This window comes from Capra hircus, chromosome 11 (genome assembly GCF_001704415.2).
Source record: "Capra hircus breed San Clemente chromosome 11, ASM170441v1, whole genome shotgun sequence".
Classification (NCBI taxonomy): domain Eukaryota; kingdom Metazoa; phylum Chordata; class Mammalia; order Artiodactyla; family Bovidae; genus Capra; species Capra hircus.
In genome coordinates, this window is record NC_030818.1 from 99,803,149 (window position 1) to 99,825,635 (window position 22,487).

General features: G+C 43.4%; 1 protein-coding gene across 12 annotated transcripts in view; it reads right to left on the reverse strand.

Moving 5' to 3' along the window:
• FNBP1 (formin binding protein 1) overlaps positions 1-22,487 on the reverse strand; it is a 134,658-nt gene that overhangs the window by 57,302 nt on the left and 54,869 nt on the right. For all 12 annotated transcript variants that reach the window (XM_018055969.1, XM_018055970.1, XM_018055979.1 and 9 more), the window contains exons 3-5: positions 16,776-16,832; positions 15,923-16,070; positions 329-391 (exon numbers count right to left, since the gene is read on the reverse strand). In XM_018055969.1, the coding sequence (XP_017911458.1) occupies positions 329-391; positions 15,923-16,070; positions 16,776-16,832 (268 nt within the window). The remainder of the gene's footprint in view (positions 1-328; positions 392-15,922; positions 16,071-16,775; positions 16,833-22,487) is intronic.

Genomic DNA, 22,487 nt, shown 5'->3' on the forward strand with positions numbered 1-22,487 from the left:
CCCCTCCCCAAAAGCATTCGTTTCCGAACTGATTTGCTCCATGTCATCATTTCAGGAAGTTATTTTAAAATCTGCCTTTATTTCCATCCAAACTGTCTAATCTTTGTTCTTCCCTGTGATTTTTAGAAAAAGGATTCCACTTGGGTTCTCTGGGGCTCAACATTTTACTTCCAGTAATAATCTCTAGAAATCAATTAAATTCAAATTGTAAAAATCTCTAAAGACGTTAGGGTGTCTGTTTTGTACTTACTGTTGATTCAAACTAAAGTTAAATTCAGATCAGAAAAACCTATAAAGACATTTCTTGAGCAGTTGGTTTTTCACTTACTGATTCTAGTTGCTTCCAGCACGTCTCTATGTGTTGCTGTGCCTTCCGTCCATCGTGAAAGTGCTGAGGGGGGGTGGGGGGGAGGAGGAGCAAAGACACACCCATGATTAGTAGCCCATCTTTCTCTTATTAAGACTTGAAAAAAAAAATTCACCCACTCCAAGGATATTTAAATATTGACTATCTAGCCCATGCATTCCTAAGAAATGTAAGACTTAAAAAATAAATGAGAAATGAAAACCGTAATAAGTTAATAGTCACAGAGTTCCATCTCTGACTTTAGCTATAATAATACTGAATGCTAAGAGTTATTTATGCTACTTGTAAAAAGGACAGGAATGCTTTATAAAGATGGCAATCAGATCTTTATTTTTAATCGCTTTGAGATGTAATTCATATGTCATACGATTCACCCACTGAAACTGTTCAACTCAATGGGTTTTAGTCTAGTCACAAAATAAGCAACTCTCATCACAATCAATTTTGGAACATTTAAAAAAATTTTCTGGCCATACCCCTGCCACTCCACCCTTCCGAGGCACATGCAATCATAGTTCCTCAACCAGAGACTGAATCCTCACCCCCTGCATTAGAAGGCAGAGTCCTAACCACTGGATTGCTGGGGAAGTCCCTTGAACATCAGTATCACCTCAGAAGAAATGCTGCACCTCTTAGCTGTCACCTCCCATCTTCCCCAGCCCTAGGCAAACACCACGCCACTTCCGGTCTGTATAGACTTGCTTATTCTGGACATTTCATATGAAAGGAATCGTACAATATGAAGTCCTTTGTGACTGACATCATGCTTTCAACGTATCATAATGTTCACTCAGCCTAACGTTTACAATGATCACACATAACAGTACTTCATTCCTTTTATTGCCACGTGGTAATTTTTGGGGTGACCCGTCCCCAGTTTGGGGCTATTATGAATCATGCTGCTGCAAACACTTGTCTAAGTTTGGGGGAGATGTTTCCATAACTTGGGCTTTCTTAAACTTCAATTCACCTCCCTGCCATCTGCAAAGGCCCTGCGGCAGGTATATGCTTGGTGTTGACCACCAGGGACATCAGAGAGGCAGACCAAAGTGTCTCAAGAATGTGAGGAGATGGGGTCAGAGAAGAAAGGTGCAGCCTGTGCAGAGTCTGTAGGCTATTTGTCTGCATGAGCTGGGAAGTCGGAGATGTCATGTAAGAATGTTCTAGGTGGGAGTTCCGCTCCAACCCTGGAAATAACAGACACTTGCACCCTGGGGCGGCAGCGTACGTGGTGACAGAGGCTCAGACTCTGGGTGTCCTTTGATCAGGAAAATCACCAATAAATCAGATCAGATGTGGGCTGTGAGATACAGAGAGGTCAGAGTGATTCCAAGGATGTTCTGACCTGCATGGACCACGTGCACGAAAGCCCTTGCCCCCTGGTTCTGTTAGACTTGACAGGTTCTGGCAGACTAGAGAGCGGGAATTTCCATCTGCACCGTCGCTAGGATGCAAAGGGGTGACCAAGTCCTTTGACTAAAAGCCACAGCTCTGGCCGGGCAGTGCCCCCACAGCTCATCTCTTAAGTTCCTACAAGGCTCCCCTGCTCTTTGAGACCTAGGGCCACGGCAGCTCCCTACTGTGATCAGCCCGGGGTGTGGTGGGTACCACTCCATCCCTTCACTCTTCCTGAATCCTCTCCACAAGTGCTGAATGCTCCTTTTAATAAATGACCTTCCTTCAATGACTAGGCGTGAATGTGCTGTCTGTCTTCTGGCTGAGGAGGTAAGCACGGCTGGGAGGGGTGTGCAGTGGAGGAGGGAAGCGAAAGGGTGGCGGGCATGGAGAGGTCCCCTCGGTACTCAGAGCCTTTTCTCTCACCTCATCAGAACCTATGACTTAGCCGAGACACGCAAGGCAACTGACCCCGGGAGGCCGGCAAGGAGGAGACAAAAATCAGACTCTTTTTTTTTTTTTCTTAAAGAACAGTGTTCCTTTATAAGGGAATGTTTTCTTGTCTCTCTTTGGAGGTCACGTTTCACCATTTTAAGTGCCTCTTGACAGCAAGGTTTACCCATCTAGCAATTTTTTTGGTCTGCAGGAGCCCCGTGGGGCTTCGTATTTCGAGTCTCATTTTAATAGACAGAGGGATACGACAGAAAAAAGCTGGATACGACCAAATAGAGATGGAGCTGAAGGCAGGCATTAACAAGTAAGAAAGGATGGGCTTTGGGGAGGCGTAAGAGGAGCCGAGAGCAGAGTCGAGCTTTGGAGGGGAAGTACAGAACGCGAGCAACACGAGCAGGTTTTCTGAAAGCCACAGACATCGCTTTAAAGAAGGCGAAGGGGGGTGGGGAGGACCTGGGGAGATAGAGGAGTGAGGGGTCCAGGAGGGGGACAAAGGCTCAGCTGTGCCCCTCGGCCCCGAGAGTCCCTCATCCCCAAACTGTCCAGAGGACCAGCCCCATTTCCTATGCAGGTCCCTGGTGTCCTATAGTTGGCTGAAAAGCTATCCCCATTTCTCCCCAAGCTTACTTTGAGATTCAAAGACAGACACAAAAAGAAAACCTCAGCACCCAATTCAGGGCTAGGCTCTAAGCTTCTGCTCTAACAGCAGCTCTGAAATGAACGTTTTCACAAAACGAAAGCTCCCTCACAGCCAGCGCCGTCCTGACCGAGAGGAAACGCACACAAAGGCGGACGGACCCTGCACGGGAAGGTGGCTCGGGCTTTACCAGCAAAGGGATCGGCTCTCAAGATCACAGTCTTCCAAAAAAGGCCATGTTTTGGAAGCACGAGTGGATAATTTGATCGAAAACCTGCTAGATAGTAAATTCTCTTCCTGCTTCTTCATTTCCAGGTTGAATAATAAATATGCATTTATTTTTCAACCACAGTATGGGCCTCAACTTTATTGGTTAGCTTTTTCCCCGGAAGAGCTCCTGTCATAACACTCTCCCCCCGCCACCTCCCACCCCCACCCCCGCAACACCAAAACAATTATTCAAGAAGTATACTTGTGATTGCATTTCCTGCGGCTTAAGAGAAAAACAAACTAAGTGTCACTGATTTTCTTTCTAGTCTTTCTTGCCTAGTATGTGTTCTCCAAGATGGATTTGCCTACAAGACACAAAAACCCTGGGCCGGCTGATCCCTTAGGAAACCAAAGGACGGAACAAAAGCCCTTCTGATGGTTTGGAGCATCCCATGACCTAAATAGCAGCGGCCCTTTGTAGCCAGCGAGATCTTCCCTCCTTTAATGGCTTTATTTCAACAGTTGCAAAGTTAAACAAACCAACCAGCTTGCCAGATGTGTTTCTTGTTTATTAGCAAACAATGGTCAAACATTTTTTCACCGGGCAGTGAGCAAGTGTGGATCTAAAAAGTGTGCCTCCAAGCTCTAAATAAAGATGAATTGTTCTTGAGAAAAAAGATAATGGGCACTTCTTTTGGAGCCACGGAGTGAAGTCATCACAGCTCTTTTCTCCTATCAGAGGAGAGACAGGAAATGCCATCTCTAGAGACCCAGAAAAAAAAAAAAAAAAAACAAAAAAACGCTCTTTGCTTTCTCCTGTAATAAGATGCTTTAGTTTCTCTTCAAACATAATAATAGACCTTTTTAAATGCCTGATGCTATCCGGGTGGCAGCGAAGCTTACTTTCAACTTTTTGGTTGAACCTTAAAAATATACAGGTAAAATCTATACAAATCAAATGAGCCTTCAAAAAATTTTCAGAAATTTCCCAGGGACCAGGAGTAGCTGAAATTAAAAAAAAAAAAAAAAAATCACAGGAAACCTAAAATAGGCCAGCATTAACTCAAAGCAAAATGGCAAAGACAAAGCTTCAAAGCAGATTTAACTGTGCTGCAAGAAATCATCCTTAGGCTGAATAGATAAATGGTGAGAATATTCATTACTCACACACTGCAATTAGGTACAACCGCTACTCATTTTGATATATATATATATAAAATAGATCATCAATTTTTAAAACTACATTAAAAAAGCAAAATACGGCATTGATGTGAAAAGTCACTTCTTTAAAAAAAAAAAAAAGTGGAAAAAAATAACAGAATAAACACTAAACTAAGGCAAGCCAGCCATCTGGAATTTTAAATAAAGCTCAGATTCTACATATGAAAACAAAGGAACACAAAAAACTTTAAAAGGGGAAGAAGAAGGGAGTTTCTAAAAAATATATCTGGGACAAATACTAGTATTTCCAAAAAAAAACCCTACAGCATGATGGGCTTGAATACCAGAGGGCTTCTAGTGCTAGCCTGACTCGGGGTTAATTAACCTAATGATAAAATCTGTGTCTGTGGATATTCGTGCGGACTGTGTAGGGAAGCTGTGAAGCACCTTCAGACAGGTTCAGGGCAGCTGTCACTTCAGTGAAGCCCAAACTATAACCCCAGAAACATTTGTGATGGGAATTGCCTTGCGCTTTTCTTCAGTAAGACCTATTTCCTCTAAATTCATTTATAACAAAAATACTTTCTCAATGGACTTGTTTAAAGTTCCTAAAATGCCTGCCTCCCTGTGTCATGGGCAGTTACTTAACTTCCCCCATAATACTGACCATCTGGGCACTGGGCAGCCCCCTTCCCCCAGCCCAGTCCAGGTCCAGCAGCTCCGGTCAAGTTTCCGTCACCCCCTCTCCTGCTGTTCCCCTCCCCCACCCTCTTATTCTCCTGCTGGCTTTCACTCCCCAGAACTCTCCACAAACACACTATTGCTTTTTTTGTCCACACACCAGGCTCGTGGGATCTCAGTTCCCCAAACAGGGATTCAACTTGGGCCCTCGGAAATGAGCGCAGAGTCTATCCACTGGACCTGTAGACAATTCCCCGCATCCACACTTTTCACCTAGACTCCAGTAGTCTTTTTTAAAACTGTTCTTCAAAACAATCTGTTCTTTCACATTCCTTAAGATTCTAATTCCTCTGAAGAATCCTGATTCACTCAGGATGAAAGGATCTTCAAAGGATCGATAGTAAGCAGCCAATGGCTCAGATTCTTCATGTGATCTCTTCCAAGGGTATGAAACTGTTCTTCCAAACCAAACCAAGGGAAATCACCTTTAATAAGGGTTTCAGATAGAGTGCTAGGTTGATAGGTGAAACTTCAGGGACAGTCATCCTTCCCTGAGCTGAAAGGTTTTAAAGTCTAACTCAAATCATTCATTCAAGTGTGTTCATTGCACACCCACACGTGCAGGGTGCTACATTGCTTGTGAATAAAGCAGAGCTTCTTTCCTTGTGGACCTGCAGACACAGCAGTAGGAGAAGAGGGTAAGGAACTAGGGAGGGATGGGTGCGGGTGCAGGCAGCGTTTAGACAGGGCGGTCTGGGAGGATGCTGAAGCAGAGGCTTGAACAGAGTGCAGGAGTGAACTTGCAAAGCTCTCAGGAACACCCTTCCAAGCAAGCAGCGGGAATAGCTAATGAGGATGCTTTGAAGTGGGAAAGGGCTTGGCCTGTCCAGGGAACAGAGAGATGCCAGTACAATTAGACTGAGGGAGGGTAAGGCAGGAGAAGAAAGCAAGAGCCAGACCGTGGATGGCTTCCCAAGCCCCATGAGCACAGTGGAAAGCTACTGGAAAAATGTAAGAAGGGAAGTGGCATGGTCTGATCTGCATTACTGCAAGGCTGTGTTGCCTGAAGCAGGGGGGTGCAGGCTGCTGCACCTGCCCAAAGGGGAGCTGGTGGTGGAGGTGGAGGTGGGGAGCTGGACCACGGACCAGGGAGCAGGCCTGGAAGCAGAGACGAGTTAAAACTAAAAGGCTTAGGACAGTCCACCAGATGAGAGACGCTGAGAGACTGGTTGTGCAGGAAGTGGCGAGAAGTGTCTGGATTCAGAACATTTACTGAAGGCACAGCTGACGGGACCTGACGTTAGCCAGAAGACGGGGCGAAAGGGAAGAATAAGCCTTGGGCGCCCCACGTTTTTGGCCAGAACAACTGAGTTAAAAAGGACTGCCATTCACAGATGGTGGGAACTGTAGATAGGAATGCTGTGCTTAGTCACTCAGTCATGTCTGACTCTTTGTGACCCCGCAGACTGTAACCCGCCAGGCTCCTCTGTCCATGGGATTCTCCAAGCAAGAATCCTGGCGTGGGTTGCTATTTCCTTTCCAGAGGATCTTCCCAACCCAGGGATCAAACCCAGGTCTCCTGGATTGCAGACAGATTCTTTACTGTCTGAGCCATCAGGGAAGTCCAATAGGCTAAGACGGAGGCAGAATAAAGGATAAACTCTGGGGATCCACAGCTTGTTTTTGGACAGGTTGAGTGGACCACCTCATCACACAACTCTGGGGTATCCTTTACACTCTTCCTGGGCTCCAGGGCCTCCACTGACAGCAATGCTGCGTCGGTGAGTCAGGGGAGAGACACACAACTTTCGTCAAGGAATTCTCACAAATTTCAGAAGAAAAAGGTCTCATTCCTACTTACAAGGGGGAAATACAAAGTCGCTTTTCAAATTCAGGAAGTCAAGGACAAGACTGAAGGATCCTGATAACTAAGTATGTCATCCCATAAATGAGAAAATAGAATTTCTTTGCTTCACCAGACCAATGGTTTTGCAGGTGACAGAACTACAGTGGGGACAAGGTCTTAATAGAATGCTGGTCTTGAAAACCAAGAGGACAGAACAAACCAAAATACACCTTTTGGACATAGATTAAACCCGAGGCTATTAGTGGGTGTTGTATAAGCATGACTCACAAAAGACCAACTCGTTTTGTAGGGTTTCCTGCTTTTTGAGGGGTTTCCCAGGTGGCTCAGTGGTAAATGAGCAATGCAGGAGATGTGGGTTCCATCCTTGAGTGAGGAAGTTCCCCTGGAGGAGAAAATGGTAACCCCCTCTTGCCTGGGAAATCCCACAGACAGAGGAGCCCGGAGGGCTACAGTCCATGGGGCTGCAAAGAGCCAGACATGACTGAGCGACTCAGCACAGTAACAGCAGTAAGGGAGAACTAACCGCTCTTTAGACCCACTGCTCTTTTTCCTGATCATGAAATCTGATATCTGCTTTGCTTTTCTGCATTTTCTTCTTACAGGTTCTGGCTTTATAACAGAGTATCCACAGCTGAATCTCAACAGCACTGAATAAATCAAGAACAGATCTGCAATTAGCTTGATCACACAGATAAGCTCCTTTTACTTTCCGGTTTCCTTCATGCTAAGTTTTATCTGTTCACTGTCATCTCTTTTAAAAACATGTTCTAGGGAGTTCCCTGGTGGCCCAATGGTTAGGATTTGGTGCTTTCACTGCCATGGCTGGGGTTCAGTCCCTGGTTAGGGAACTGAGATCCCCCCATCTGCACGGCAGGTGCAGCCAAAACAGACGAACAAAAAAAAAACCATGCCCCGGACATATTAGAGTCAGTCTGAACCGCAGAACTGCCTTACAGGTGATTAAGCTTGTTTTGTAAGTTTCATAAACAGAACCTATCCAACACCTAACTTTAAGAAGAATGCATGACTTTTAGTTATCAATTTTTCAACATCTCTGAAACCTTGGGGAAATTTTTCTTATGGTCACTTCGCAGTAATGCGGGGTCTTGCAAGCATTATCTGAGATTTAGAAAAATTTTAGTGAGTCACTGAAGGCACTGTATAATTATTTCCTCTAGAACTCTTCAGATAACCATTGCCAAAAACTGATTCTGCTCCTGGCCAACATTTTGAAATGAAGCATTCTTTCCACCTGCCAGGAGAAATGTAGTTAGAGGTTCCAGTAAATGTTGGCTGGAACCTCCTGATTTCCCTCCTGGAGCTATAAATCTCCGTAAATCCCTCATATGTGGTTAGTGGTGACCACTGCAGATAACCCTACACAGACTCAGAGGTTGGAGCTGAACTCTGTTCTCTAAAATTATTTAATAACTATAGCCACTAAAATTCTAATTCTGAAAACTACATATTTCCAGGACTTCCCAGGTGGCACTATTGGTAAAGAATCTGCCTGCCAAGGTAGGAGATGTAAGAGATTCGGGTTCAATCCCTGGGTTGGGAAGATCCCCTGGAGAAGAAAACGGCAACCCATTCTAGTATTCTTGCCTGGAAAACCCCATGGACAGAAGAGCCTGGTGGGATACAGTCTATGGGGTCACAAAGAATGACCTCATGGACTGAAAGAGTTGGACAAAACTGAGTGAGCATATACACAGAAGGAAACTTACAAAAATGAGGATTTTGATTGACAAGGATTTTGAGTTTTTGTTCTTTAATTCAGAGTTTTTGTAAAATTTTGGCAGCTAATAAACGAATTACAGTCACTCTACCCAAAAAGAAAGAGTAAAGTTTTCATTGCATGTGGTCAGCTTACAGAGATAATGAGTATTGCTCTCACTGTAAATTTGTAAAAATCTAGAAAAACCAGCCCAAGCTTCCTGATAGCCCAGAGATAAAGAATCTGCCTGCAGTGCAAGAGATACAGGTTTGATCCCTGGGTCAGGAAGATCCCCTGGAGGGGGAAATGGCAACTTACTCCTCTATTCTTGCCCGGAAAATCTCATGGACAGAGGAACCTGGTGGGCTACAGTCTGTGGGGTTGCAAAGAGTCAGACATGACTGAATACTCCCTCATGAAAAGCAAGCCAGTATAAAACTTCCAGATTTTACACATTAAAATTCACCATGCTGCCTTAGAAAGAACTGTTATTTCCCCAGTTATTTCTACCCATGATCATTGAACACCAGTGAATCCCAGACACTGGCACAAAATCAGATGTGTTAATTTATCTTTGCGAATAAAAGACTGAATGCGAAGCAAAGGAAACGGTCACTGTATATTTTGACTTATACTCACCCCAAGAGCAGGCTACTAATTCCATTACTTCTAAAGAGAAAGTGAGCATCTTGCCAAAAATACAGTTGCCTTAAGTGGAGCCCATTAGGTGAAGAAATTAAGAGCCCCTGCCCTTCTCAGGCTTCCAGAAGTGTTGGTGGTCCCTAATGAGGACTGCTGCTGGCTCAAACACCAGGCAGGAAAGAACCTAAATGGCTGTGCTCTTGCAAATGGCAAGTCAAGGCTCTCTTTTAAAGAATTTCCTTTCACAAAATCAACACATTTTCATCAAAATAAGCAAACACACTTTTGTGTATCAGGACAGACACTGGTTATTCATAACACTAGCTGAGTGAGCTCCCTACAGAACAGAGCATGTGTGGAAACTGCTGCATAAAAGTTGTATTTCCTCAAGCCTACAAATAACAAATGAAAGAGAGTAGGGAGAAAAGGGAACCCTCCTACACTGCTGATGGGAATGTAAGTTGGTGCAACCATCATGGAGAACAGTATGGAGGTTCCTCAAAAATCTAAAAATAGAGTTATCATATGAACCCGGGGCTTTCCTGGTGGCTCAGATGGTAAAGAATCTGCCGGCAACGTGGGAGACCTGGGTTCAACCTCTGGGTTGGGAAGATCCCCTGGAAAAGGGCATGGCAACTCACTCCAGTATTCTAGCCTGGAGAATTTCCACGGACAGAGGAGCCTGGTAGGCTGTAGTCCATGGGGTCTCAAAGAGTCGGACATGACTGAACAACTAAGCACAGCACAGCAAATAAGATCCTGCAATTTCACTTTGGGGCATATATCCAGACAAAACTAGAATTCAAAAAGATACCTGTACCCCAGGGTTCACAGTAGCACTATTCACAAGAGCTGAGACACGGAAACTTAAATGCCCATCAACAGAACAATAGATAAGGAAGATATGCTACATATATACAATGGAATACTACTCAGCCATAAAAAGGGACAAAATTATGCCCTTTGCAGCAATACGGATGGGCCCAGAGACACCATATGGTATGACTTCTATGTTGAATGTAAAATATGGCACAAGTGAACTTATCCTCAAAACAGAAACAGACTCAGAGACATGGAAGTAAGACTTGTGGTTGCCAACAGGGAGCAGGGGAGGGAGAGGGATGGTCTGGGATTTGGGGGTTGGTAGATGCAAACTGTTACATTTAGAATGGATAAACAATAAGGGCCTGCTGCGCAGCACAGGGAACTACAGCCAGTCTCCAGGGGTAAACTATCATGGAAAAGAATATTTTAAAGGAATGTCTATATGCGCATAACTGAGTCACTTTGTTGTACAACAGAGATTGGAGCAAGATTGTAAATCAACCATGCTTCAGTTAAAAAATGAAATAAATTTAAAAACAATCATCTTTTCCCCTAAAAACATGAACAGTGAGCATCATTCTATCTTACAGTTGGAGATTTTTTTAAATTAATTTTTTGAAACTTTCAAGTTGTACACTTTTTTTATTAAAAAATTTTGTTTTGGCCACTCAGCATGTGGGATCCTAATTTCTGCTCTACAGCATAGTGAATCGGTTATACATTTAAGACTTCAAGATTTTGCTCAAGATCAGACAACTCACTTGTGAGCACAACATGGCCCCAGAGGCAAGGAGAATGTCCCTATCTCCCTCTGCTTTCATCTCTCACACGGCCAGAGTGCGTGCTGTTGCCTCAGCCATGTCCAGCTCCGTGTGACTCTATGGATTGCCACCTGCCAGGCTTCTCTGTCCCTGGGATTCTCCAGGCAAGAATACTGGAGTGGGCTGCTGTGCCCTCCTCCAGGGGATCTTCCCAACTCAGGGAACGAACCCAAGGCAGGAAGGAAACCTCATCTTTTGCATAGTGAGCCATTTCTCACCTTGTTAGAGATTAATGTGCTCAAACATAGAAAAATCTAGATGAAAAATGATTTTCTACTGCTATTGGAACTGAACCTGGAAACACTCTCTATTGGGAGTAATAAGATCCAGCAGTAATCCTGTAAATTCTAAACCGTCCCTTTGGGCAGGGAGGAACTCGCCACTATATTAAGTGGCTCAGAAGGTATTAGGGCTGACAGTTAAGAATGGTACTTCAGCAGGACAGTATTTCTAGTCAGCCACAAGAAACAACAGCTTGACCTAAAAATTTAAAAGCAGCTTGTTTTCAATGTCATCTGCCAAGTCAACGTTTTTAGAAAGGTCCTTTTAAATGCACCGGACAATACTGTTATGACACATGGTCACAAAGAGACCTGTAGATGCTCCTGCTTTCTGTAATAAACCCTGATCAAACCTTTCCTCTGGGGTAGGAAGGAGATTTTGTATTGAGAAGCAGGACCTGATGGGAGGTTCTGGATATGCAGTGCCTACGCATCAATACCAGTGAGGTGCTGCTGCTGCTAAGTCGCTTCAGTCGTGTCCGACTCTGGGTGACTCCAGAGACGGCAGCCCACAAGGCTCCCCCGTCCCTGGGATTCTCCAGGCAAGAACACTGGAGTGGGTTGCCATTTCCTTCTCCAATGCATGAAAGTAAAAAAGTGAAAGTGAAGTCGCTCAGTCATGTCCGACTCTTCGCGACCCCATGGACTGCAGCCCACCAGGCTCCTTCGTCCATGGGATTTTCCAGGCAAGAGTACTAGGCGGTTGGTACCTGTCTTGTTGTGACCCTCCCCGCAACTCTGGAAGGTGGTTTATTACCATCAGCCTCAGTCACAGATTCAGAACTAGGTTGCTCAGAGAGTTTTACATCCTGACTAAGGTTTCCTAGCTAGTGGGGCTGTTGGCGACCTAAGCGGGTTTGTTGACTGCAGACCCTGGGTCCCTTTCTCGCCTCCCCGACCCCCGGGAGCTGAGGCTCTCCGGACATACTTCTGATTCAGGCTCTCCTCTCCTCCCAGGAAGATCTGAAGTTCACTGGCAGCCCTTCACAGTGCCGCAGCGAAGTGGCAACTGGATTTGACCCCAGAAGAGGTGGATTTGGTCTCTAGCTCTCTTGGGGTCCTTCTGCTGATAATTACCATCACCAGAAAGTGGAAGCAATAGCAATCCACTGTGGTTTTGAGAATCATCCTTAAGAAAATTAGATCACTTACTAAGAAAAGCCAGGGTAACCAAAAGTGAAAGGTCACAAGGAGAAAGGCTGCTTAGTACAAGAGGATCCCAAGGAGCCCTTTCTACAGCCCTTTCTATGCTGCGGAGACCTTCATACCCGTCAATCTGGCATCCTTGGATGTAAGTTCAAGAAAATAAACTCAGCGGGAATAAGAGCATGTATGTGAACAACCACTGCCCAGAGAGGTGGGCTGGCTGGGGGCAAAATGTAAGTAAGACAATGAGCAAAATGTATAACAGCCCGCCCTTCCTCCTCATCAGTTATTATCACCTATAAAAACAAACACTTGAGGCCAAATGGTTAAATATCCAATATTATCAAAATAATGTTCGATATTAGAGCATCAACATACTGCCATATCATGCATTCTAAATAATGGTAACTATCACCATGTAATAAAGCAAAAAATAAGTTCATAAATCATTATATTAAAACACCGGAAATGTACCTGTATTTATTGCTATTCTTTCTAGAACTTTAAAAAGTTTCACAGTTTCCTAAATTTTCATCTGAATAGAATTACAAAAGGCTTTAAGAGAGTATGTTGTTTACATCTCCTCCCAACAGAACATCTGACTCAGAGAGATGTAATTCTCCCTAAAATAAAAGGAATGCTATGTATTGCAAGATATCATTTAATGTGTGTCTGTACTACCTATCATTTACTCATTAAATTACTATAATTTTTTGATTAAAGAAGGAAAAGAATGCAAAGTACAGATATGACACACTTTAAAAAAGACGTATGATTAACAGAGAGGAAATTAAACAAAAGGATGTAGCCATAACACAGCACAGAGATACAGGATCCCCAGCTAGTAAAGTCTAACTGAGAACTAAGCTATGTTCAAGACGGCTGCTTCTGCTTCTCAATTCTTTCTTTCACTCCAAGAGTACTGATCGAGAGCCCGACGCTCGTCACTCTTTCAGGGGCTGAGACAAGAAATGTCTTGTCCTTGTGGAGCTTGCCAACTCAACGGACATGAGTTTGAGCAAACTCTGGGAGACAGTGAGGGACAGGGAAGCCTGGTGTGCTGCAGTCCATGGGGCCGCAAAGAGCCGGACACGACTTAGTGACTGGACAACAACAACAACATAATGTTATTTACATGAAAATGCAGACATGAGAATCTATCTCAGCTTTGCTTTAGTACAGCAAGTTAAGTGACTGAACAACAGCAGCTAAAGAAAAATAAATAAATTAAGCAGGGGGAAGTAGCATAAATGAGGTGGAGAAGGTGGGAGGACCTTATAACTTTTAAAAACTATTTATTTGTTTGGCGGTGCTGGGTCTTAGCTGTGGCACACGGGATCTTTAGTTGTAGCACAGCAGCTTAACTGCGGCACATGAGCTCTAGTGCCTGACTCGGATGGAACCTGGGCCGATGCACTGGGGGTGCAGAGTCTAAGCCATTGGACCACCAGGAAAGTCTCTATAGTCTTAAATAAGATAAACAAGAAAGACCTGAATGAGAAGCTGACATTCCCGAGAAAGAAGTCGGGAAGTGAGTTCTGCAGATACCTAGGGAAAAGTTTTACCAAGGCAAGAAAACGCAGTGTAAAGGCCCCGGGCCAGGATCGGAGGGGGCATGGGTGAGGAGCAGCCAGGAGGCCATGTGGTTGGAGGGGAGGCATTTAAAAAAGCAACAGGAGGCCAAGTCATGTGGACTTCACATTTCACGATTCACTCCAGAAAAGAGAATGAATATTTCCCTCTAAGGTAAATATACGGAGTTTTTAACTTAAGAGCGTTGGCTAAAATGCTAACCTGTAAGAGTGAAGGAAAGTCAGTAAGAGACACGAGGCACAAATAAGAAGAAGGTGTTTAACATGGACTTTGTGGGGTCGAGGGAGATTCTGGACCCAGGGAAGCAGCCCAACATCACAGCCAGATTCACTGTGTTTATTTTATGACTGTATGAGGGATTCTGCTTCATTCCAAACCTTAGCATTCTGTTTCGCTGCTTCCTTGCCGTCATATATAAGTCCCCCTTTCGTGAACAGTCTATAGAGCCTGTCACCCTACTGCAGCTCTGGCGCAAGGCTTCTCAGTCAAGATGGACATTTTGGGTCAGGTAATTCTTTGTTGTGGAGGCTTGTCCTGTGCATTATGGGATGTTAACAGCACTTCTGGGTTCTACCCACTAGATGCCAGCAGCAACCCCCACCCCCAGCTATAATAACCCAAACAACCAAAAACATCTCCAGACATTGACAAATATTTGCTAGGGTGGGTAGAAAAAGCTGTGCCCTCTTGGGAATCACCGCTCTAATGTGAACAGACAAAAACCTCATCTCAACTTATTAACTTTGTTCCAAACACCTTCCTGCCTCAGGGCCTTTGCACAGCTGTTCTCTCTCCTGAATTTCTGTCCCAGGTGACGCCTACTTGCCCCTCAGGCCCTCTGGGGAACTTTTCGCCTGATATGGCGCATGAGCATGTCAGGTGCTCCCATTATATGTTCATTTGTATATATACATTTGTACTTTGTGGAGACTATCACAATTGAAATTAAATGATTATTTTGGTCATAATTATTTAATGTTTCCTCCATTTCAGCAAAAACTCTATCAGTCTTATTGGCTCATATATCTCCAGAGCACTCAGAGAAGGCCTCAAACGTATACAGAAAAGCATTTTGTCGTTGTTGTTCAGCTTCTCAGTTGTGTCCAACTGTGACCCTACAGACCGTAGCATGCCAGTCTTCTCCATCCTTCACCATCTCCCAGAGTTTGCTCAAATTCATGTCCACTGAGTCAGTGATGCTCTCCAACCATCTCATCCTCTGCCAGCCCCTTCTCCTGTGGCCTTCAGTCTTTCCCAGCATCAGGGTCTTTTCCAATGAGCCGACTCTTTGCGTGAGAAAAGCATGTCACTGGCCAACTTTGGTATTTTATTACAACAAATTATTAAGTGCCTCACAGGCAATCCAAGTACAGTGATACAGGCCGTGGCTTAATGATAAATCTCTTCGGTCAAAATCTTGACTATGAATATACTTCACTTGAGGGTACATTTTTCCCTTTTGTTAACAATAAAAGTCATGGAAAGACTGTAATGGTGATGAGAGGAACAAAAAGGCCCTTTATTAGATGATAATGAATGAGCCAGGGAACAGAGTGTCTGAAAGATGGCTGAGGCCATCTTTCTGGCTCTTTTGAACTCCTTATAAGGATTTATTTTAATACAATTTATTCCACACAGCACACACCATATTACCTTGCTTACTCTTGTATGTCCTAGAGCCTCAAATATATTTAAATTCATCATAAGAGGTTAGTATTCTGGGGCCCACAGAGTTGCAGAGTATATAATGGACCCTTGAAATCGTACGTATAGACCTGGAAACACTTTCTAGGAATCGCGTCTGTAATTTTTATATGCTTCTCAAAGGTAGCAATTTAAGACCCACCGTCTCATATGATTTCATTTAACTTTGAAACTTCTCGGGAGGGACTTGCCTGGCGGCCCAGCGGTTAAGACTCTGCACTTCCAATGCAGGAGACACAGGTTTGATTCCTGATTGGGGAACTAAGATCCCACATGCCTAGCGGCATGGTCAAAAAATAAATAAAATAGATAAGCAACCAGGATTTACTGTATAGTACAGGAAACCATAAAAACAACAACTTCGATGGACAGTCCCATCATCTTTGCTCTACCTCTTAGGAAGAAAAACAAATTTTAGTTACCGATTTCCTCTCCTGCTTCAGTTCCTGGACGTAGCGCACTAACTCCGCAATGATCTGAGAGGTCATATTCTCGGAGATGACTTCATGCTGCCCAGCATAATCGTTCATTTCATTCAGGGTGGCAAGGAAGGCTTTGCAAGCCGTGTACCTACAGAACAGAACCCACACCACTCCTTTTCAAACAGGGCTCATCCTCTCTCACGTGGCTTCCCGCCAGCGAAAGAGTAATTAACATTACTATCAGGGTAATATACCTCCAGCTCCCATAGGGTCTTGACAAATTCATTACACATCAGGATGTTCTCATCAAAATGGCACATAATTAATTACAACTGAAACATTTTTCATTTTGAGAAGCCAAATTGCTCTATATCAGGCAACACTTGGCTTTGTCACTAGCCCAGGTAAAACCCAAAATACATACACCTACTATATGTACTAATGTCATGGATATTTAGATCTAAATTAGAGGTGATAATTTTGGGCTATTCATGTTAAGATGTCTTAACTGCTGTCTGAAACGGACGTATTTCCTGGATGAATGAGACGCCTGATATTACCAAGATGTAGAGTGCACAGTCCATTCACACTTCCTGTATTTGCTTATACACACTTCCTGTATTAAGCTTTTCCTAATTACCTTAATTGAAACAATCTGGAAAAGGTCTAGTGCCTCTTTAAGAAAAGTTATTTGAGTAAGTTTTTATTGTCTTTAAAAATTGACACAAATATGAATGAGGAATGCAATTTGTTTTTGTAGATACACTACATCTACAGAATATATGTAGATTTCCTTTATAATCATCCCAAGGACATATACATACTGCCACATAACAATCAATGATAGACACACCTGTATTCTTCTTCCTCTTTCGAGTTCTTTTTAGGTTGGTATTTCTTTGAAAGATTCCTGAAACAAAAAGGCAGACATATCACCTTATACAGAAGATAACTGAGAAATCAGAGATAAAAGATAGTGTTTTTGTTTACAAGTTAAAGTCACAAAATGGTCACAGCTGAACCATTTATTTCCTTCCATCTTTCGATGCGAAAGACTTGCGTAGGTTTGAATCTTTTAGAGAAAGATAGAGCAAATACGAATAGACATGGTCACCAGTTGGTCACTTACCTGGATGTTAAGACCTGACATTATTTAACTAGAGAGGGCAGACCCTGGGTTTCTATGCAGTGGCTTTTATTTATAGCACTGAGCTGAGGTAGTTTTTCTTACCAGGTCACCATCCCGTATACTCATCCTCAGTCAAGCATTATTGCTTTAAATCCAAGGCAAACATACGGACTGGGTCCGAATGTTTAAAATTAAAATTCAAAGGGCATGTTTTCAAGGCTCTGTGGCTTCTCTTTCAAAGAGTTAATGAAAACCACTTGTGTGAATAAGTCTCCTTAAAGGAAGTAGAAACGATATTTGGAGGGATGTTTATGCTAAGACATTTAACTAGGAGAAATTTTAACCTGTGTAGCAGGCTCACACTGAACACACTCAGATTAGCCAAAATTGCTCTAATCTCTCTTCCTAATCCCACCTCCAGGTCAAGAATCCAAATACTCCCCTCTACATTCTGCTGGAGAAGGAAATGGCAGCCCACTCCAGTGTTCTTGCCTGGAGAATCCCGGGGACGGGGAAGCCTAGTGGGCTGCTGTCTACGGGATCGCACAGAGTCGGACACGACTGAAGTGACTTAGCAGCAGCTACATTCTGCATGCTTAAATTTACATAAAAACGAAGAGTGATCTTGAAAAAAGAAAAGTCACTAATGGCTCCAGGGATTGATTTCTCTTGGGTCCTATTTTGGCTTCTGTAGTTAGAAGAACAGCCATAGATAAAGAAGGTGTGGTAACATATGTACAAGGGAATACTATGCAGTCATAAAAAAGCATGAAGCAATGCAATTTGCAGCAACATGGATGGGCCTAGAGACTATCACACTAAGTGACGTAAGTCAGAAAGAGAAAGACAAAGTCCAAAGTTCGGCACTGAGGAACCTGGCTATGAAACAGAAACAGACTCACAGATACAGAGAAGAGATTTGTGGTTGCCGAGGGGGAGGGGCTGGGGAAGGGAAGGACCGAGAGTTTGGGATTAGTAGATGCAAACGATTACCTGTAGAATGAATGGACGATAGGGTCCTACTGAATAGCACAGGGAACTATATTCAATGTCCCAGGATAAAGCGTAACGGGAGAAAATATGAAAAAGAAGTGACTCGGTAAGTGTATGTATAAATGAGTCACTTTGCTGTACAGCAGAAATGAATACAACATTGTAAACCAACTTCAATTTTTACAAAAAGAAGAAGGGGAGGAGAAAGAAGAGTCCTAGGAGGTGACTAGTGGTCCACAGTGAGACTCTCCATATGACACCATTTCACTATTCACTTCTCTTTTTATTCCCTATTGCTATTCCTCTTTCATAGTAGCTACTTTCATTATTTCACATTTAATTTCTTTCATTTCCCCTGAATCTACAGATGTGCCTAGAGAAGTATACAATAGTAAATTTGCAATTTTGATCATGGTACATTTTACAGAGTGAAACGTGAGTTCGTCTCCAATAGGTGTTACTAGATAACACGAGAGGCAGAGGACTTCAGTAAAAAGGACATTGCTCTGGGAATCCAAAGACCATGTGTCTGGATGGTGTGACCTCGAGCAGATCAATGGGCAAGTCTGTGCTTCCAGTTCCTCATCTCTAACCCTGAGGCAGGGGCATGAAATGACCTCTCTTGTCCCATAGAGTTTCGAAATTCCAAGGGAATATACATCACCCAATAGAACAGTGATTGCTGCAATTACTTAAAAAAGGCAGTACATAACAATCCAAAATTTTTAAGTAGATAAACTGATAAAAGAAAAATGTACTGAGTTGGAGGCTGCTATCACATGAGCTGTGCTTCAACTACGTGGTGTTTTCTCTGCTGATAACTCTCACAGCAAAGATCATCTGGTAGATTTAGGTTCAAAAGACTGTGAAGAAGCAGTATTTCCTAAATACTAAATATCTAAAGCAAGTACTTTAGAGTAAAACAATAATGCAGACAAGAGAAATCTTGCATATCAAAAACACAGTGGAACTCTTTGAGTTGGTCTACCACATTTCATCTCTAAAGATGTGGGGACTTCCCTGGTGGTCCCGTGATTAAGAATCTGCCTTCCATGGGTTTGATCCCTGGTTGGGGAACTAATATCCCACGTGCCTTGGAGCAACTAAGCCCCTACACCACAGTGAAGACCCAGTACAGCCAAAAAACAGATTTAACAAGAACAGTAGCTCCAACTTACATGTACCAGGAATATTAAAAGGGGAGCCATGGAAAGCAGATGACTAGATAATCAATAGATTCTTTTGCAAATATATTTAAAGTAGCATATATGTGATCTGCAGTATTGAAAAGCCTAGAAGTTTCATGAGACATTTTTAGTGCATGGTTTTAAATAATGACCATCTCTTCTGCTAACCATAAACTACAAATGGAAAAATGCCACTTCTAAATTCACACCTTACATAAAAATCCATTCAAAACTGTTATTTTAGAGGTTTATTTAAACCCACACTTTCTTTTTAGCTTCCAGTCCTTAGCCATAAAAATAGTTCAAATTTTATACCTAATTGAAGGAAGCAGAGCTTGAAGAGATCCAGGAGAAACCAGCACTTTTTATAGTTCCGTTTTCCCAGTCAAATCCGAAACAGGATTAAAGACCTGTTGTGGGTGATCTCCAGTAAAGATGGTCTTTCTGTGCATGAGTATTACTTTGACAGTTTTAAACATATATAGCATTCAAATGCTTCCTAAAAGCATCAATGAATAATTCACTCTATAAATGCTAACAGAAAACTAAAACCTTAAGAGGTCTAGAAGAGAATTTCAGATCCAAAGATACTTCTGTCAGGGACCACTACAAAAAAAGAAAAAGACAGCAATTGCCTTTCCATTCTCTCGAGATGGGTTTTCTTGCCCTATGTGTATGAAGTTATTTTAAAAATAAGCAAGCAATAAACCACCAAAAGCAACTTTAAATTTATGAGATCTTTCTGAGAAACAAGTGTTTTATATATTTGCTCTTCAGATAGGCTAACTAAAAGGTAGGAGGAAAATACACATCTTAAATAAAAATACTAGACTTAAATTTGGTTGTTCCTAAGAGCTGCCAGGAGGCTTTAAAAAAGGAGATGCTTAGGCTCCATTTCAGATCCTCTGAAATGGAAGGTCTAGGGCTGGACCCAGGAAATTTTTTTTTTCTATCTTTCTTTTATACTTTTAAAAGCTCACTGCAGATTTTCAGATAAAGATGGCAAAATAAAATCTCATTAGAGAATTACGCTTTTTTCCAACAAGAGGTGAAATAAAAGCCTGGAAATTTTCCAGAGCAGAAAATAAACCAATGAAGAAAGGCACATAACCTCAATCTACACTTTGAGAAGTGGTGACCCATGGGAGGGATGGAAGGTTCTAGAACAGTGTACAACAGATGTTTGACCCCTCCCTCACAGTCACTGGAAGGGAAAGAAGTCCATGGAACATGGACTGACTGAAAATCGAGTCAGACAGAAGTTAGATGAGGGGTGAGCCGGCACTCAGGGACAGAGACAGAAACGCTCTGGGAGGGGGACAGGCAGGCTGAGCACCCGATTCCAGGGCCTGGCAGGGGCCAGGCTGGCCACCTGGGCCTCCACTTCCCAGGGCCGCAAGCCGAACGCCTAGGGGAGATCACCCCAAATCTAAGGATTCCCAAGGAACAGGAGTGAATGCTTGTGACCTAATGGAGCGAATGTCAAAATAGAAACACTAGCAAAGTTTCAGAAGAGACAATGAAACTCAGAGTTTCAAAGACAAGAGGTACAAAGTCAGGCGCCCCATGGGGTTAACCGAAACTGGAGATTAACACGAATTCTTGAGCTTGCCTTCCAGTTTGTTAAAAACCCCTCTGCTTGTACCCTGCCTTCACCAGTCAAGCTTGCTTTCTTGCTACAAAAGCCTTGCTTGTCTTCCAAGCATTACACAGCTGAAACAGTAAGATGTTTGCCTGGGTTGTTTTCCAGGAACCTGGAATCAGCTGTGTTGAGCTCAAGTTCAAGCCAACTAACACTGGTTTTGTGTCTTAGTTGCTCAGTCATGTATGATTCTTTGAGACCCCATGGACTGTAATTCGCCAAGCTCCTCTGACCATGGAATTCTTCAGGCAAGAATGCTGGAGTGGGTAGCCATACTCTTCTCCAGGGGATCTTCCTGACCCAGGGATCGAACCCAGGTCTCCTGCATTGAAGGTAGATTCTTTACCATCTGAGCCATCAGGGAAGCCCCACCTAAAACTGGAGCTGCACAGGTGTCCAGTGAATGGCCTTTTGATGGCAGAGGGTCAGAAACTCCACCCTCAGATCATGCTAAGCACTTCCATTTTGGAACATGCATCCCACAAAGGAGCAAGCAACTCAGGTACACCTGCACAGAAAACGAATGACCTCATCGTACCTGCGCTCATCTTTCTTCACACCTAAGGCCAACCACCGCCCTGCTTCTTTAAGAAATATCCCACGCCCCTCGCCTTCCAGGAGGCTGATCTGGGACTTGTTCTCCTGCCTCCTCCTTTGGTAGCCTAAGACACGCACATGCTTTATCTCATTAAGACCCCTCAACCACCTTGTAAGGCAGGAAAGATCATCATCCTTACTACTCACATATTACAGATGAAAAAAGACAAAGCACATAGAGTAATCTGCCCCAAATCACTATAACTGTTAAGTGGAAGAACATTCCAGACACTAAGACTCTAGGGTGGGGTCCCCCACCTCCGGGATCTGATGCCTGATGATCCAAGGTGGAGCTGATGTAATGATAATTGAAACAAAGTGCACAGTAACTACAATGCACTTGAACACCCGAGACCGTCCCTCCCCGACCCCAGCCCGTGGAAAACCTCTCTTCCACGAAACCGGTGTGCCAGAAAGGTTGGGGACCGCTGCTCTGGAATCTGTTCCTTTTAAGCACTTCACCAAACTGCCTGCATTAAATATAAGCAAGGCGAAAAGATGCAATGTAAAACAGAAGACAAGAGAGGAAGAAAATGAGAGAGAAAGACCCAATTTGGAAGAAAATATATAAGGGCATGAAATAAACAGTTGACTTTGCAATTGAAAGCGCTGTAAAGAAAATTGATAAAGAGGGGTCAACCACAAAGCCTTGCTTGGAAAAGTTACCAAACTGCTAAGTGGCACAAAAAGGTTCTTCGTAGAGTCAAAAAAGGGAGCCACCTACAAAGAATAAATATTTGGCTGTCCCTAGACTTTCCATCGGAGAAGGCAATGGCACATCACTCCAGTATTCTTGCCTGGAATATCCCATGGACGGAGGAACCTGGTGGGCTGCAGTCCATAGGGTCACTGAGAGTCGGACACAACCGAGCAACTTTACTTTCACTTTTCACTTTCATGCATTGGAGAAGGAAATGGCAACCCACTCCAGTATCCTTGCTTGGAGAATCCCAGGGACGGCGGAGCCTGGTGAGCTGCCGTCTATGGGGTCGCACAGAGTCGGACACGACTAAAGCG